Source organism: Balaenoptera borealis (genome assembly GCF_965194805.1).
Source record: "Balaenoptera borealis genome assembly, chromosome: 2".
NCBI lineage: Eukaryota > Metazoa > Chordata > Mammalia > Artiodactyla > Balaenopteridae > Balaenoptera > Balaenoptera borealis.
The window spans coordinates 171,562,697-171,579,972 of record NC_138867.1 but is presented as its reverse complement, the minus strand read 5'-3'; the positions used below and the strand labels follow the sequence as shown (position 1 = coordinate 171,579,972).

The following is a 17,276-nucleotide window of genomic DNA, read 5'->3' as shown; positions in this document are numbered from 1 at the left end:
GGTGCAGAATCCCGAGTGTGACCCGAGTCAGTGTTCGTAGTGATTTGGATTGAACTTCCTCATATCTGACACTATGAGAGGAAGGCATGCTGTTATTTTGCATATTATTGAAAAGGGAAAAATGGCATCGATCTTAAAACTCCCTTCAGTGCCTGAGGTGTCAAAACGTGAAGCTGCGAGACCACAGAAACATGGGGGTGCTTGCAAAACTAGGAAATACGCAGAGCTCTCTGGGTTCTGAGCTTGGCCTGTCCAAGTGCTGAATGTGTTGCAGAGGGAGGTTAGAACCTTACACAGCCCATGAGGAGGGTGCCAGGACCTTCCTTGGGGACCACCCAGCCCCCAGCGACCCCTTCTGTGGCGCAGAGATGGAGGCAAGGCTTCTTCAAATCACTGATGCTGCTTTATTTACCAAAGACGCTGGCCCAGAGCTGGTTCCGCCAGCCAGGCCTCAGACAGCCGTAGGGGGTGGGGTGGGGGTGTCCCAGCTCAGTCTTGGTGGGCAAGGCCAGGTCAGCCTCACCGTGGGGGCAGTGTTCCCTCCTGGGGCCCTCGCGGGGCTCCTGCCCAGCGGCAGCAGAGTGGGCAGTAGGTGCCAGCACCGCCATCTCAGGAAGGCACTTTCAGCTTTGGGGTCCCCAGGAAGAACTGCAGGACGCGGTCGACCAGGAGTGCCAAGCAGAAGTCCAGGAGCAGGACCTGGGCGATGACCAGCTTGAACTGTGGGACAGGGAGTGCTGGTGAGTCAGGTGCCTGCAGACAGGTCCAGGCCAAGTCCTGGGACCATGTCTACAGGGCCCCTCACCTCCACAGGGATGTCCACGAGTCCAAACTGGCTGTTGAACTCAGGTGAGGAGCCAAGCAGCAGGCCCACGATGGCCAGGAGTGACACGGCCAGGCTCCACACCAGAGGCCTGTTCTCAGGCAGGCTCTCCATGAAGGGTGGGCCCTGTGGGGACAGGCAGATGGACAGCTGTGTGTCGTGGCAGCCCAGAGGGTGGGCAGGGTGTGCTCGGGCAGGGGCTGGGCCTCACCTTGTAGTTAATGGCGAAGGTGGCCATCTGCATGGCCATGGCCATGATGTACACTGTGCTGTTGACTAGGCTTGGCTCAAATTCTTTGTACAGATCCACAAATTGCTCCTGCCTTCAGGGACACATGGGGGTCAGGGCCCCTTCATGATTCCTGCTGCCCCCCCGCGGAACCAGGACTCCGCCTGGTGGACTCTGCTGGCCTGGCCCCGGTCACCCCAGGCCAACGTCTGCATGTTTCTCCTGCCACCCCCCAACCGCAGGGACGCCGCCTCCTCTGGGAGCAGCCTGTCCACCCCCAGGCTGGGAGTGCACTCACTTCTCAGGGCTCCGGGCCTGGGCCTCGCCGTACAGGTAGACGAGACTCATGAAGTGCACGCAGAACTGCAGCATGACAGTGAGGATGGTGTATAAGTTGAAGATGTTGGGCAGGGGCCGCTCTCGGGAGAGGGTCTTGAGGGGCTGCAGGGGCAGAGTGGGGGTCAGGGCCCAGGCTCGCCCTGGGGTCACCCACCTACCCTGCTTCCTGGCAGGCCTTGTGCAGAGTGTGGTCACCAAATTCTGGGGGTTACAGGTCAGCACTAGTCCCCAGAGCCCTGTCTGCCCCCCATCCCCTCAGTCCAGATGCCACCCCCACCTCACTCAATGCCCAGCCATAGGGGTCTTAAGATCCACCCCACCCCCGCTCTAGAATAAACTTAAAGCCCTCCCTGTTGCTCATGGGGCATGTATGATCAACCCAGACCACCTCCCACCCCCTCTGGCCAGCAGGGCCTCCTTGCATCAGCCCATGACCATCTGCGGCCTTTGTGCCTAGTTCTTCGCTGGTTCTCTTGTTCTTTATGCGTTGGCCTGAATGTCAGCATTACACAGACCTCCCTGACCGACCCTGAGGCCATTCCCCACAGCCTGTGTGACCTACTTGGTGTTTTTCTCAGCACTGCATACTGAGTGGTCTTGATGATCGTTTTCCCATCTGTCTCAATTGTGTGGCCCACCTGAGACCCCAGCCTGTGGACAGTGCTGGGCCTGAGCGGCGGCACTCTGAAGAGCCTCAGTGGGCACCCGCCCTGCCCCCTGATCCCCATCTGTAACTTGGGGATGAGGGTTCCCATCCCAAGGGCTGCTGTGAGGATAAAACAGACATGTGGTGGCGCCTTTAAGAGCCTGCCCTGGCTGGCCCAAGCGTCGCCAGTCATCAATCCGAGAAGCTTCCCGGCACCTCTGGGGCAAGAACCATGGCTTAGAGAAGCAGACGGCACTCTTGGGCTGGGGCGGGAGCCCCTGCTTTGCTCAGGGTCCTGGCCCACCTTGGAGCGGGAGATGAAGAGGAAACAGCCAGCCAGGAGCAGCCCCTGCAGCGTGGCCTGGAAGTCACTGAACTTGACACCCTCCAAGTATAGGACACTCTGGCTGTAGGCCAGGATGAGGGCATTGAGCGCCAAGATCTTGAACATCTGCAGCGTGGTCACCAGCGTGCAGCGGCCCTGCTTGATCACGTGGCAAACTGCGGGGGAAGGCAGGTGTGGGCATGGGTGCCAGGCAGGATGGGCCTAGGGATGGGGTAGGGGAGGATCGCGGCAGCAGGACTCACTGCACTGGATGGAGGAGAGTTTGGAGGTGAAGGGCGCAGCGATGCTGGCGTCCCCCAGCTTCACGATGGGCATGCTCTCGTCCTCGAGGTCCCGAAGCACCTGACTCAGGCGGTCCTATGAGGCAGGTAGCAAGGGGTGAGACCTGACCACAAGGGGGTGCTGGTGCCCCCCCTTCTGAGACTCACCCGCTGGGAGGCCAGCTGCTCCTCAGAGGGTGGGAGCCCTGACCTCTGCTTGGCTGCCCTGGAGGTGGCCCTAACTCCACTGTTGCTCAGGACGGGGCTGTCCCGGGGCCGTCGCCGCCGCTCGATGACCCGTTCAGGGGCATTGGCCAGGAGGGCCACACCTGGTGGGAGCGTGTGTCAGAAGCCAGAGGGAGCCTGCCACCCCGGCACAGAGCAAGGAGTGTCTGCTCAGCGCAGCTAATCCCGGGGCCAAACCTCCCCGTTTTACCTGATCACTCACCCCAAGGAGCGCCTCAGAGAGCATCTATCTTACTTTCTACAAACTACTTAAGGACAACAAAAATACAATACCCAAATAAAGTATATAATGCTATGTAGGTCAAAACTAACTGATTTCCAAAGAAGTTTATTGCCAAGAATCATAATGAGGTAAATGATGTGTCATAAATATCGTAGTTGATAAACCAAATGAATATCTGAAAAGCACTGAAAGAAACTAGGTTAAATTGGTCTTCAAACATCAACTTGACATCTATATTCTGTTGACACAGATCCGAGGCTATAAACTCTCCCTGGCCTCTGGCCTTGGCCCTTGCAGCCCATACAGTGCCCGGGGGGCCTGAGAAAACCAAGTCGTGTCTGCCCCATGGAGCCACCCTAGACCCTCACCAGAGCTTCTTGGTGATGCCCGCCACACTTTTCCTCAGACACTTGTATCTCTTCCTGGCCTTGGAGCCATTCAGATCCCCAATGCCACCAGTCCCTGCCCCGCCCCTTCACTACTGCTTCCTCACAGAACTTGCTCAGTGGCGCGCCCCTGATGGTAAGCCGGTGTTGGCAGAACAGCCCCCAAACCCAGGGACTCACCCACATCAGCGTGCTTCAGGGCACCCACGTCGTTGGTGCCATCCCCACACATGAGGGTCACGTAGCCCAGCTCCTTCAGGCTGGTGATGACAAACTCCTGTTTGGGGAAAGACGGGCTGAGTGAGGGTTGCATGCCATTCCCAGGGCCCCGCCTGCCCTCCGCCACCCCGTACCCACCTTCTGTTTGGGGGCCACTCGGGCGAACACTTGCACGTGTGGGATGAGGCGAAGCAGCAGCTGGGGGTCCTCGGCCTGCAGGTGGGCCAGGCCATCGCCCGTGAGGCACAGTGCGTGATCCAGGGCCAGTGCCTTCGGGGAGCCCTGGGCCAGGGGCAGCGTGATGCTGCCGTCGATGGAATGCCACTCACACGGCCGACCTGCAGGGCCAGTGCCCAGGGTCAGGGATGGGGCTCAGCTGCTCAGGTGGACCCTCTCACTTGGACCCCACGTGTGCAGTCCTAGTCTCTCCTCTCTGGAGCACCTTCTTGGCCCCCACCCCAGGTCCATACCAACCTGTACCCCAGACCCTAGGCACCCCACAGAGACCATGCACAGAAACCTCCGATACAAAGGATCTGAAAACCCAGGGCCTAAGCCACTGGCCTGAGATCCTGTGATGGGCCAGATTCAAACCCAGGCAGCCTGACCTCAGACGCGCCACCCCCTCCCCCCAACCCCTCACCTAATGAACCCCCAACCCTGGGGGCCTGCCTGAAACTCTGCTCTCCTAGGGCCAGGGCGCCCTGAATCACTTCCTCAGGCCAGACACTGCTTGCTACCCACTTCCCCTTTCTAGCTGGTTGGTCTAGGTGCGGATGCTGAGCACCGAGGACAGCTGAGGGCAGCCCACCAGCCTTCTCAGCACTGGACAGCTGGCCCTGAGCTGTCAGAGCCTGAAAGGAAAATAATCTCCACCTGGCTCCTGTTGCGGCTGTTCTGTTAGAGCAGCTTCACTCGCTCACCAACAGTCTTGGCAGCCACCTCTGGGCCACCTGCCTACGATCCCCAGGCTCTGGAAGAGCCAGTGCCTGGGACTGGGACAGAGACCTGGGATCAACAGCGCAGACGGAGAGAAGGGCTGGGAGGTTCCGGAAGCCCTCTCGGCCGGGCCATACCGGCACCCTCCTCTGGCCTGCAGCCCGGTGACATCACTGGTGCATGTTGCTCCCAAGCCAGGCCCTGCACCGGGTGCTGTCCTGCGGCCTCTGACAGACTCCACCCCACCAGCCAGAGGTGCTGGGGCTGGATTCGTCCCTCCATTTTTCTGATTCTGAGGCACCACTTGCAACCAGTTTGGTTACTCAGGTGAGGCCAGAGACCATGAGTTCTGGAATCAGGACATCTGAGTTCAAATCCTTAGTCACCGTGTTTCCCAACGATCCAGGTGGATGGATTCACTTCTCTGTCTCCTTGTCTATAGAGCAGGGGCCCCAACAGCTGACCTGGTTGGCTTCCTCCTATGTGGGGTGGGAACGGCGAGCCCTCCCGTGTGGGGCAAAGAGTCTGACGAATGCAAACCAAGCCCTCTGCCCCGGGTTCTGGCCACACCAAACACGAGCCCCAGCAGTCCCGGTGCTCAAGAGGGGAGCACTCGCCATGCACAGGCAGCCAGCCAGGCCCAAGGCGGGTGGGAGGCTATGAAACGTGGGCTGGTGTGACCACAACCAACCGCCTTAACATTGTAAGGTGCCGCTGGCCCCAGAGCCGGTGACCGCCTGCATGCTGCCGCGCAGGTGGGGTGTGCAGCTCCCCGGGCAGACAGCCCAAGCGTGCGCACGGGGCAGGGCTGTGATCCGCAGGCCTTGTGTCACGGGTACTGGATGACGCTGGGCGTGCTCACTCAGGCCTGGCACAGAGGTGAGCCACCAGGCGGGAGCTGTTCTTGGACTCAAGGTCCCCCCAGCCCACGACCACGTGGGGCCTCACCTCTCTCCGTGGGAGGCTGCAGGATCAGCGTGTGAGCCTTTTCAATGAAGTGCAGCTCCTGAGCCACATGGCAGGCAGTGAGCGGGTTGTCACCTGTGATCATGACCACCTGGGGAGAGGGCGGAGGCAGTGGAGCAGGGCTCAGTGGGTCAGAACTCCAGCCTGGAGACCTGGGGGCCAAGTCCCTTCTGAGGACAGCCAAAGAGGAAGCGCTTGGCCCCCTAATGGGGACTGGGCTTCCAGGAGCCTCAACCTGCCTCACCTGGTAGAGTTTTCTGCGAATGATATGTGTATGTGCGTCTTTCTGAGAACACCCATAGCCTTTATTTGCAACACAAACTAAGAGCCAGCCCTTCGTGTGGACCCTCTTGGCTTGGTTGATGCTCCAGGCAGGAGATTGGGGGTGGTATGACACAAGCTCTAGCCTTCTGGCTTAGAGACTGGTGATGGCAAGATGGGCCTTGACTGCTGAGGCCGGGTGAGGGCTAATCATGTCACTACCCTCTGACACTGCCAGGCTCGCCTCCCACACCCTAAACTGAGTCCTGAACTAGAATACACAAACCACCAAGACTGACAGAGAAAAGCCACTGGGACACACACAGCCTGTCTGGGTGTTGTCTCCACATTCTCCAACCCAGCCTCAGCTTTTTCCTAAGATGGGGCGGAGTTGGGGGAATAGCCCTCATCTCCCAGTGATGCTGGGGGCCTGAGAAAGTGATGTGAGAAGGGTGGGCACAGATTGAGTCCCAGGGCATCCTCAGGCATGAGGGATAGCATGAGCGTCCAAGCCATGGTGGAGCTCAACCAAAAGCCATGGAACCTTTGCTTCCAAGACCCAGATACCCACCGCTGAGTGCCCCACTGAGGATGGAACTGTCCTCTACTGTCACATCCCCCTGTCTGTAAGGAGTAGCCAAGACTGCCCACCCATGGGGCCTGGTGGGGAGGGGTCCAGTGGCTGTACCCGATGGGAGGCGTTCTGGATCTCGCGGATCACGGCCTTGGAGTCAGCCTTGAGTGGGCAGGAGACCACAATGAAGCCGACGAACTTGAGGTTGCACTCCAGGGCCTCTCGCTTGAGCTCCCGGGCCTGTGGATGGAGACAGCAGTGCCCTCATGACCTGTCTCTCCCCCTCCCCCATTTCCCAAGCTCTGACTTGGGTCGGGGGGGTTGGAGGTCAGAGAAGGCCCCATCCTTACAGGAGGGACACTGGAGGGTCAGAAGGTGAGAGGTGTGGGGAGAGTGAGAGGCGCCCTCGTGGCAGAGGGGCTCAGCAGTGGCTGGGTGGCCCTGGCCCCCCAACGGTGCCACTGCCCGCTACCATGGACAACAGCATGACACAAAACCCCCGTATTTCATCTTCTAGAACAGGAAAGTTGGGACTCTCCTTTGATAACCACTGAGCAAGAGCTCACATTTCCTATCTCATACCAGAAACTAAAAAATCTCTGCCCTCATGGAACTTGCCTTCTACTGGAGGAGACATGTAATAAAGAAAGTCACAGAGGGGGCTTCCCTGGTGGCGCAGTGGTTGAGAATCTGCCTGCCAATGCAGGGGACACGGGTTCGAGCCCTGGTCTGGGAGGATCCCATGTGCCGCGGAGCAACTGGGCCCGTGAGCCACAATTGCTGAGCCTGCACGTCTGGAGCCTGTGCTCCGCAACAAGAGAGGCCGTGATAGTGAGAGGCCCGCGCACCGCGATGAAGAGTGGCCCCCACTTGCCGCAACTGGAGAAAGTCCTAGCGCAGAGGCGAAGACCCAACACAGCCATAAATAAATAAATAAATAAATAAACCCAAAAGTTTAAAAAAAAAAAAAAAGTCACAGAAATCAGAGCACTGATTACCACGAGAGAGGTGAAGCCAGGGGAATGGGGCAGAGAGGGTCGTGGGGTGGCACAGACCCGGGGGGCTCTGAAGGGTCTGTGACGAGGCTCAGGAACGGGCCTTGAACGAGGCTCTGAACAGAGGTGTGACCTGCTGTGCCTTCTGGAAGGGTCTCATGGCCACTGGGTGCAAGCAGACGAAAGCCACTTGGATGAGGGCCAAGGTGGAAGCAGGTAAAGGAGCAGCGTTGGTACTGGAGGTGGGAGGAGAGCCTACAGCCAATGGGACGTGGGGTGTGACTGAGGGCTGGGGATACCCCAAGATCATGCAGTGACCAGCCTGGATCATGCAGTTGGGCAAGGCAGGGGTGGAGCTGGGCTGGAGATAGGGAATCTAAGGTGCCCCAGGGCGTTCCCCAAAGGGGTGTGAGAGAACCCGTGGATGTGAGGATAGGAGGTGAGACCTGGGTGTGCTCTCTAGGGAGCAGCCATGGGTTCTGGGGTGGGATGGGGTCCGTGGGGAATGGGGCATGCAGGGGACGAGAAGAAACTGAGGACTGAGTGTCACCTGGGGCCTCCAAAGGTAGAGGCCAGGGAGGAGGAAGATGAAATCGTGCCCGTTCATGGTGGTGCCACAGGGGACAGAAGGTGATGCGGACAAGGGGCCGGTAGGAGCGGGGCTTGGGCCCTTACCTGCTGGTGAGTGAGGTGCCCCAGCTCCTTATACCCCAGCGCCAGGACACGGGCTCCTTCCCGGGAAATCTCCGTGTGGATGTGGTGGTAGTCAGGTGGGCACTGGGCAAACTGCAGGGAACGCAGGGGGGATGTCACCAACCGCCCCGCACCCCCCTCCCCACCCTGGGCCGGGGCTGGCTCACCATGGAGTGCAGGGTTTCAGGGGCCCCCTTCACGGCCGCGATGTAGCAGAGATCGGTGGAGCCAAGCTTCTCATAGGAGGCGAGCACGGACATTCGCTTTAGGGCACTGGCAAAATGAAAGCGCTGGTGAATTTTCAGCCCCTGAGTTTTAATACTTCGGGGGAATACTTTCTCATCTGGAAACAAATAAGTACGAGTCCTGAGGGCCTTCGCTCCAAAGAGGCAGCCAAGCCCCCACCTGCCCCCTCCGTGCCCTTCCTCCCTCCATCCCCTTCCTCCCCCCACCTCCAGACCCGGGGCCTGCAGGAACTCCTGGCTCTGGGAGGGGTCCGAGCTGGGAGATCTGGGTATGGAGGACCCTGCCCCAGGTCAGAGGTGAGCCTGTGCCCACCCACCTGCCTGAGTTGAACACACAGGTGCCTGAGAGGTACACCCCGCCTGCCCGGGGACGTAAGAGCTGGCGGTGTGGCCGAGGCTCCAGCCCCTCACCTTTGGTCAGCGTCCAGTCAACGGCCGTCAGCATGGCTTTCTCAAGCGGGTCACCCACAAGGGTGCCATCATCCAGCTGCATGAGGGAATGGCATGAGGCCAGAGCCCGGTGTGTTTCTATGGGGATGTTGGACACAGGGGTCACCTCCTTCCCATCTCTGCAAGGAGGAAGAATAGCTGGTTACAGGGTGGAGGTGACTGGGTAGAGGGACCCCCTGGGAATTGCCGGTCACAGTGGGGGCTGCAGGGTATTGTCTTGGTCCCTGCGACACCTGCACGCATCTCATGAATGCCCCCACAGGTCACGTGGCTGCTTGGAGCCCAAGCTGAGCCCCCTGCCACTGTCACTCACACTGAAGAATGCTTGGGGGCTCCCTAGAATGGACCTCTGTGGTAGGGCCTGTGACAGACCCTCACTTCGAAGGCTTGGGCTGGGCAGCTGTCTGTCCCTTGAGCTCCCAGAACGCTCCCGGCTGGGCGCCTTGCGATCCAGACTCCCCACGCTCACCGGAGCCCGGCCACACCGCGCACCACCAGGCTGTCGCTGGTCAAGGTCCCTGTCTTGTCAAAGCAGCACACCTCCACCTTGCCGGCGAAGGGGATCCGGAAGGGCTCCGTGCAGTACATGTCTGGGTGGTGGGAGCCAGTGTCAGGGGTGCTGCCGGGCCCCAGCCCACTCGGCACCCTGTCCCTGCCCCAGAGACTCACAGAGCTTGGCCAGAGCAATGAGAGAAGTGTTGACGGCCAGAGACAGCTCAATGGGCAGCTCGGGGGGCACGACAGAAGTGAGGATCAGCGTGCATTCCAGAAACAGCTTGTAGCGGTTCCGGCTGGGGTCCTTGGTACCTGCGAAGACAGGGCCTGCCAGCCTGGGGGCCATGGGCACGGGGTCCAGCAGATGGTGGGGAGTGGTCACGGTGCTTACCTTCGATCCATACGTAGGCGGCTGCCGCAATGGCAAAGACCAGGAGGAAGAGGATGAAGATGAAGGTCTCCAGGTTGTTCGCTGTCACCCTCTTGACCCCAAAGAGGATCGTGCGCAGCAGCTTGCCCTAGAGGGATGGAGGGACAGAGATCTTTCCTGGGAGGGTGGCGGCCTTTCCTGCCTAAAAGCACCAGGCCCAGGTTCTCTCTGCTGCTGGGGAGTGCCTGCCTGGGCTGACTGAGCGCCACAGCTGACAACACAGCTGTTCCAGGAACTGCACAGCTATGTGGGCGGCTGCAACTCAGCCAACAGCTACAGAGTTACGGAGACCAGTGACTGAAGACTAGGGGTCAGGGAAGGAAGTGGCTGAGATTGGGGTGGAGGGATGAATTTTCTGGAAGGAGATCTGACCATCGTCTCTACCAAGGAATCCTCATGCCACTTTAGTGAAGAGTTTATGGCCCAACTGTGATCCCCAAGTGTGCGGGACCAAAATCAGTCTACTGCCTGTGAGGCAGAACCTCAGCCGGGGAAAGCAGGCCTAGTCTGGGGCTTGTCTTAGCACTCTGGCCCCCAGCCCAGTACCTGGTATCAGAGTGAGCCTATGGGGTGGATGTTCTGGGGTCTGAAAGAGTTGCCATCTCAGCTGTCCACCATACGCCCCAGGGACCACCCTCCTCAGAACTGGGCAAGGTGCCACACCTGGGATGTGTTGAATCCGGTCCTCAGGACGTAGGCCACACACCCACTGTCCACCGCTGGGGAGACAAAGAACCAGCGTCATTCATGTCTGCTCATCCCGACTCTCTCAGAGCCAAGCAGACTTTGAGGGTTTGGGGGTGGCAGGGCTAGGACACCCACAGACACCCCTGAGGCACCTACGCTTCAGGCCTGTGGTGGCTTTCTGGGGAGGGATGTGCTGCACCACCTTGGTGCCCCCGAAGATGACGTGGAGCCGGGAGTCGGCCTGGAGGTCCAGTACCCGGTTGGGGCTGAGGTCTTCGATGGGTTCCTGGGGACGACAGTAAAGTCAATGGCTAGTCCCACCTTGGCCTCCTTCTCCATCCCCAGGCTGGAGAGCCGGACCCTGGGGCTGGGAAGAGCCTGCCTGACCCTCACAGGGCTCCCCAGCCAAGCCGGTGCACCTCACAGGGGCGGGGGCTCCACGCTGTCTTCTTTCCACCTTCATGTGCAGCATAGACTCCCTGTGACCCTGTACCCGGCCTCACCCCGGATTCACAGCTTCCCGGCTTCTCTCAGCCCACCTCAGCCTGAGATCCCAGGGGGCCTGGCACCCCACCGATGCTCCTGGCCTCTCATCTCCTTCCCTCTCCTCATCACCACCTGGCTCCCCTTAGTCCAGGGCACTGACCTGCCAGGAAACCCAGGATCTCCATCCAGATGCTATGCCTCCTCCAGTCTCCTGGCCCAGCCACCAGCCCTTCCCTGGCCCGTTTCCTCCTCAATGGGTGGGACAGTGACGCGCCTGGGTAGACTGAGGACCCCCCTCCCTCCACTCCTGACCCAGCACCTTCATCTGGGGCACCGACTCCCCAGTGAGCATGGCCTCGTCCACGATGCAGCGGCCCCGCAACAGCAGCACGTCGCATGGCACCAGGTTCTCCTGTGGGGAGCGGCCTGCAGGGCAGGGGCAGGAGGGTTGGACAGAGCCTGAGGCCTGGGCTCCCACCGGGAAGGAGCAGGACTGGGCCTCACCGATTGAGACGATGTCCCCGGGAACAATCTCATTGCTGGCAACGGGCCTCCACTTTCGGCTCCGGTAGACCTGGGAGGGGGGGCTTCAGTCAGCTCTGGGGATGCACCCACGCCTCGCCCACCCCAAGACCACAGGGACCCTCCTACCCACCCGTCACGCTACTGGCCATACCTGGATCATGTGGGGCTTGTTGCCCATCTTCCGGATCTCTGACATGTTCCGCATCTGCTGCTGCACCAGGGAGGCCTCGAAGGCCACCAGCATGGAGAGTGTGAAGACGCTGTAGTACCAGTACTCATCCAGACACCAGAGTCCCACGCAGAACACCTATGGGACACGGGCCTGTCTGTTCCTGGGAACGCAGGGAGAATGCCTCCGGAGGACTGGATGGCACACGAGGGCCGTTCCGCCCACAGGCTCTGACCACGAGGACAGGGAGAGGTTTTCATGTTTGGAGGTGGACCGTGAAAGCCCCAAGGAACAGTGTGGGGAGAAGGACCAGAGCTGCTGCTTTACCTGGAACACAAAGAAGGGCGCCGTGGCTCTCTCCTTGAACAGCTCTGAGAAGTCAGGCACCACCATCTCGGCCCTGAAAGAGACCAGATGCCACGCCCTGTTCCCGGTGGGAAGTCCCAGGGGCCCCGCCCCTGACACCTCCACTTCCGGGCACGGAAGGCCTCCCTGGGCAACTAGGGGCCCTGGTGAGCTTCCAGACATTGGGATGCTCAACTACGGCTCTCCTCGACCGTGTGGCACTGAAGCAGGTGCGTGGACTGCCCCCAGCCCTCTGCTCTGCAGAACCCAGGTGAAGCTTCTGAATCAGCACTGGGCTCCTCAGGCAGCCGCCCCCCTGAGCGGGGCTGGTGCAAGACGAGAACCTATCATCTGGGTGGGTGACAAGGCAAGGGGAGAGGAATGGCTGACCGTGGGACGGGAGCCCTGAAGCTGCACATAGGAGGCCCGGCAGCTAGGTGCTGTGGAGTCCCCTGGGGCCTGAAATACAGTGCCTGAGCTCCACCCCACTATGGAGAGGGGGAGCCTGAGCTGGGATGTTCCAAAGACTCCCTAAATCAAAGCCCTGGAATTTGAGAAGCAGGGCCGAAAGGTGGGCTCTACAGCACTCTGTGTGGTGGCCCTGTCTGGCCATGGGACTAGCCAGGTCCACTATGGCCATCCTTGTTTTGCCCTGCAGATCTGGAGTGATATCCAGGACATGGGATTTGAGAAAAAGAAACTGCACAGTGGCTGCATTGCAATAAAAACTGAGCCCCACCCTGGACTGTGTAGGGTACCTTTGCATAAGTGAGGATGGTGTGAAAGTGGACATCCCAGGCTGCCACCATGGCTGACCTGGGTTGGGGAGGGGAGGATCGGTAAATGTTTCCTATAAACCTTCCTACTAGATCGCTGGTTGCAGTAACGTATTTGTAATTTTTGGAAAAGCAACTAGGTCAAGAAATAATTTCCTAGAGATTCTGAGCGTTTTTGAGTCAAGGACAATTATCACCGTGGCCAGGATGGGGGCTCTGAAGCCCAGCTCTGACCCCTCCCAGCTCCTGTCAACACTGGTGGTTTTGGTGAAAGTTGAAGGAGAAAGTGCTGACAGAGCATCTGCATTCTACCTGGTACAAACAAGAGCTATCCTGCTCACCACCATCTTTTTTTATCACCACTCATAAAGTACTGGGATATGTATGAGAAGAATGACAAGAATTTACATTTACAGAAAATATTCAAAATAAAGAAGAGAACACAAGTTACCAACACAAGACAAGGATGAACAGCCCTGGGCCAGGCTCCAAGCTGTGGGCCCTCCAGGGGGTTCCTATCAGCAGGCAAGTTTGAGGGAGACTAGACTAGAAAACGTTTCTCAGAGGACGCCTGCCACGTCCACCTGGGATGTTTTGTTGAAAAGGTGGATTCCTCCAAACCACAGGGCATATACAAATGGGGAAGGAGCCACTAGCTGGGATAGGGACCCGGGCTGGTGACCACAGGCAGAGGCCCAGTCCTGTCTCAGCAGGGGCGATGCACGGGGACGCTGGGACTCACTTGTTGCTCCCAAACTTCTTCTCGGCTGCACGGATCTCCGAGTCCTCCTGGAACCCTCTGTTGCTCTGGTAGAATGAGAACGGGTTTCCCACAGGAAAGGCCACGGGGAGGAAACGCTTCTTCTCCAGAGCATCGTAGGAATACTTGATCTTCTGGAATTCGAAGGACAGCACATCCTGGCCGTCTTCGCCCTGTGGGAGGTGTGTCTGTGGCAGAGGCCCCTGATCTGGGAATGTCAGGGCCTGGGGATCCCATCCAAGCCCGTGCTGGAGCAGATGGTCCCTACCTCATCACGGTGCAGGGCTACGAGCTCAGTGGAGCCGTTGTTGGGAGTCGGCACCACCTTCACGAAGGTTGCTTTGCTGCGGTCGAACTCCTGTGACAGGCAAAGTGCTGCCGCTGAGCCCTTCTCAAGCCCCAGCTCCACGGCTTCCACTGGGGAGGTCACGGGGGCCGCAGCTCTGTGGACATGCTCTGGAACATGCCACTGGGCTCTGGGTGCTGACTGGCCACTCCCCAGTCTGTCACTGGGACAAGGGACAGCACTGCACTGGGCCTCTGGTCCTGCCCATATCATAAAGCCAGGGTCATGAACAGCGCCCAGCGCACAGAGCTCTGCTGACGAAGGTGAACTCAGGCAGGAAGAATGCTGCCCGGCATGAGGTACACTCTCAGTGCACGCGAGCCAAGCCCTGTTACGGCCCACCTGGCCCGCTGCTCCCCCTCTGCCCGCCGTGCCCATTACTATTCTCGCTGTGTCCTCGAGTGACAAGGGATGATGAGGCTCATCCTTGCCTCAGCTAAGGGCACATGCTGTTTTCTCTGCCTGGAACGCATGGTCACACCGCTGGCTTCAGGCCTGCGCTCAGATGTCACCTTCTCAGGACGCTGCCCCTGGATGCTCCATCTAAAGATCCCTCACAAAATCCTCATCCTGGTTTTCTCTCTTTACCATTGACTGCTGAGTTCCATCTCCCCCACTAACACCATGAAAACAGTGTGTTTCGTCTGTTTTGTTCTCTGTTATTTCTCCAGCACCTAAGACACGGAGGCGCTGAATGGAACTGCGTTGGCACTCCCTGAATCCATCCCACCTCTGCTCCACCAGAACCCGTGTTGCCATGTGTTTTTTTTTGGGGGGGGGGGGCGGTGGGTTGGGGGACATGGCGGTGACTCTGAGAAACAAGGCCCTGCCTCTCCAGAAGTTCACAGGCCCCAAAGCAGGCAAAAATAACAACAAGAGACAGAACTATGACCGCAGGAAACGCTATGGTAGAAAAGTGCAAAGCACGACATGCGGCCAGCCACACGCCAGGTGCTTCGCAGAGTTCCTCTGTTTCCTCTTACAATGGCACCCTGAGGTAGGTGTTACAGTTCTCACTTTACACAAGGGGAAGCTGAAACCCAGAGAGCAGAAGCACCCCTGTCTGAGATCTCTGATGCAAACCCAGATCTGTCTGTCCTAACCCCACAGCTGTTTAGTTCTTCTTTCTTCTCCATCCCTGGAGAGAAAGTTAATAGTCACACTTTTTAGCTGCAGGCCAATAGGCAGCTGGAAGTTTGGGGGTGTTACCCCCCAACTTCCCTCCATTCTTTTGTCTTTCACTGGGGTCCTTCATTGTACTGACTTGAAGCCACCAATCCCAGAAGTTTGAGAAGTTTGAGTCTCTCCCCTGGGATAAGAGAGATTTCACTTTCTCAAAAGAGAAAAAGAATTCAGTCCACATTTAGGGTCAAAGAGGGGTGAGGGAGGGTGGTGGTGGTGTGGTTTCTCTTTTTCTTTCTGCAGCCCTGGGTGCTGTTCCCTTTTTCTCTTCTTTTAGCAAACCTGTGGTGGGTGGTGGGATCAGAGGGGAGGCTGACCTCAGTGCCCATGGCTCCAAAACCTGCTGGTGTCATCCGAGGCAGGCTCAGAGGGCAGTGGCACAGTCACTGATATCAACTGCTAACCCAGGGCAGCTCTCACTCATCCAGATCTCACGACTAAGGGTCACATGCACTACCTCGCTGTTGTATTCTGACGGCAGTCCTCATTACCATCACCCCTGCAGACAGACATAAAGAGACTCCAAGCAGTTAAGTCACTTGCTCACGAACACCCACTGCTCCTCTTAAACGCTGCAGTTAACTGCATTTCAAGCTCATTTTGGTCGTCATGGGGTGGCGGTGGGGGGCTCTGAGCCCTGGCCAGCAGGACTGATGCTCAGTTCTCAAACCAAGCTCCACAGACAGGGAAACCCATCCCACAGGTCTAACCTCACACTACGAACAACAAGGTAGGAGACAGACAACAAAGGTAAGACCGTTTCCAGGAGAAACAACCGACTACTCGCTAGTATGGGAGCTAGTAAATGGTGACATATCCCGGGCCCTGCGCTAAGCTTTTTACAGGTATTACCTTATCGAATCTAAATGACCACACCAGAGAGGAATTCCAGAGAAGGGAAGTAACCTGCGCCAGGGTTACACAGCCAAGTCAGAAGCGGGGCCAGAATTTAGCTAGCGCAAAAGGGTGGAGGGCGCCTCTAGGGACCCGGCTCCAGCAGATGCGGAGGCCCCCCGGCTGGGTTGGGGACGGACACAATCTCAATAGCTGGGATCCGCGGTGAGGCCGGACCATGCCCAGGGTCGGTCTCGGGTGCGCACACTTACCGGGGTGCAGGTGAGCGCGCAGTGCGCGTGCACGGACCAATGTCCCGAGAGGACGGTGAGCGCGTGCGCGAGGCAGATGGTGGCGAGTACAAGCAGCGCGGCCTCGGGGATCTGCGTCCAGCTGCTGCCCCAGCCCCAGCAGCCGGCAGCCGCGGCACCCAACCAGGCTGGGTAGAGCAGCCCCACGAACGGCAGCACCGTGAGGCGCCGCAGCAGCGGCAGCCGCCGGTATGGCCACACGGCCGCGACCAGCTCGTCGCCGCTCTCTATGAGCGCCGGCCCGGCGGCAAGGAGAGTGCGCGGCAGCGGCCTGGGCTTGGGCTGCCCGGCGGGCTGGGCCCCGCAAGGCCGAGCCCCGCAAGGCACCGCATTGCCCACCGCCGCCGCCGCCATCTTTCCCAGCGCCGCTCTCGCTTCAGGGCAGAGGCCACGGCTCACTTCCGATGTAGTACTTCCGGTAAACTCTGGGCGCCGCCATGGCAGCCAGGAGTGAGAAAAGCCAGGGCAATGTAGGGGTCTGGGTCCGGAAGTGGCTACTCAGGGCACCGCCATGATAGGCTGTGGCCGGAAGGAGAGGCAGGGCGCCGCCATGACAGAGAGGGCTTGAAAGGGCTAAGGCAGCCTGCCTGCTTTGCCACGCAGGACTGAGACCGGAAAAGGCGAGGCAAGGCGGGTTGGGCGCCACCATGACAACCTACATCGGAAGAGGCCAGTCCTCCTCGGAGACTGCACTGTCTGGGCCATGAGGGGCGGAGCCTGGACACTGCGGAGGTGGGGCCAAAGAAGCACCAGTGTTCAGGGGGCGGGATTTATCATGCGGGCGGGTCTTGTGCGCGTGCGGGTTGGGTGGAGGTGGGGTGAGGTTTCCCTACCTCCGGGCCTGGGTAGGGCTCGGGGCTGGTGGGCTTCGAGAGTCTAGACAGGACACAGCCACACCTGACAGGAGGCATCATGTAATAGATAATAATTACACACCCACAAAGTTACTACTTTAACATTAGAATATGAAAAATTGGTGTTCATTTACTTATTGTTTATTATTTACTTTCCTGTTACATAAATGCTATTGTTTCAACAAAAACCACAATAGGACTAATTAACAGTGGCAATTAGTATTTCAGTACTTAGT

At 58.8% G+C, this 17,276-nt stretch overlaps 1 protein-coding gene across 1 annotated transcript; it reads right to left on the bottom strand.

The window, feature by feature from the left end:
• Positions 1-381: 381 nt before the first annotated feature.
• Positions 382-16,555, bottom strand: ATP13A1 (ATPase 13A1). The gene is made up of 26 exons (XM_082382874.1): positions 16,148-16,555; positions 13,782-13,871; positions 13,496-13,686; positions 11,960-12,032; positions 11,615-11,770; positions 11,443-11,512; positions 11,258-11,364; positions 10,609-10,738; positions 10,429-10,484; positions 9,727-9,853; positions 9,510-9,647; positions 9,310-9,430; positions 8,802-8,959; positions 8,313-8,488; positions 8,128-8,238; positions 6,572-6,697; positions 5,605-5,713; positions 3,856-4,055; positions 3,679-3,775; positions 2,812-2,972; positions 2,626-2,740; positions 2,342-2,538; positions 1,351-1,493; positions 1,035-1,146; positions 806-949; positions 382-720 (listed from the first exon to the last, which is right to left on the bottom strand). The coding sequence occupies exons 1-26, from the start codon at positions 16,538-16,540 to the stop codon at positions 610-612; spliced, it is 3,612 nt and encodes a 1,203-aa protein (XP_082239000.1). The 5' UTR covers positions 16,541-16,555; the 3' UTR covers positions 382-609.
• Positions 16,556-17,276: the final 721 nt, after the last annotated feature.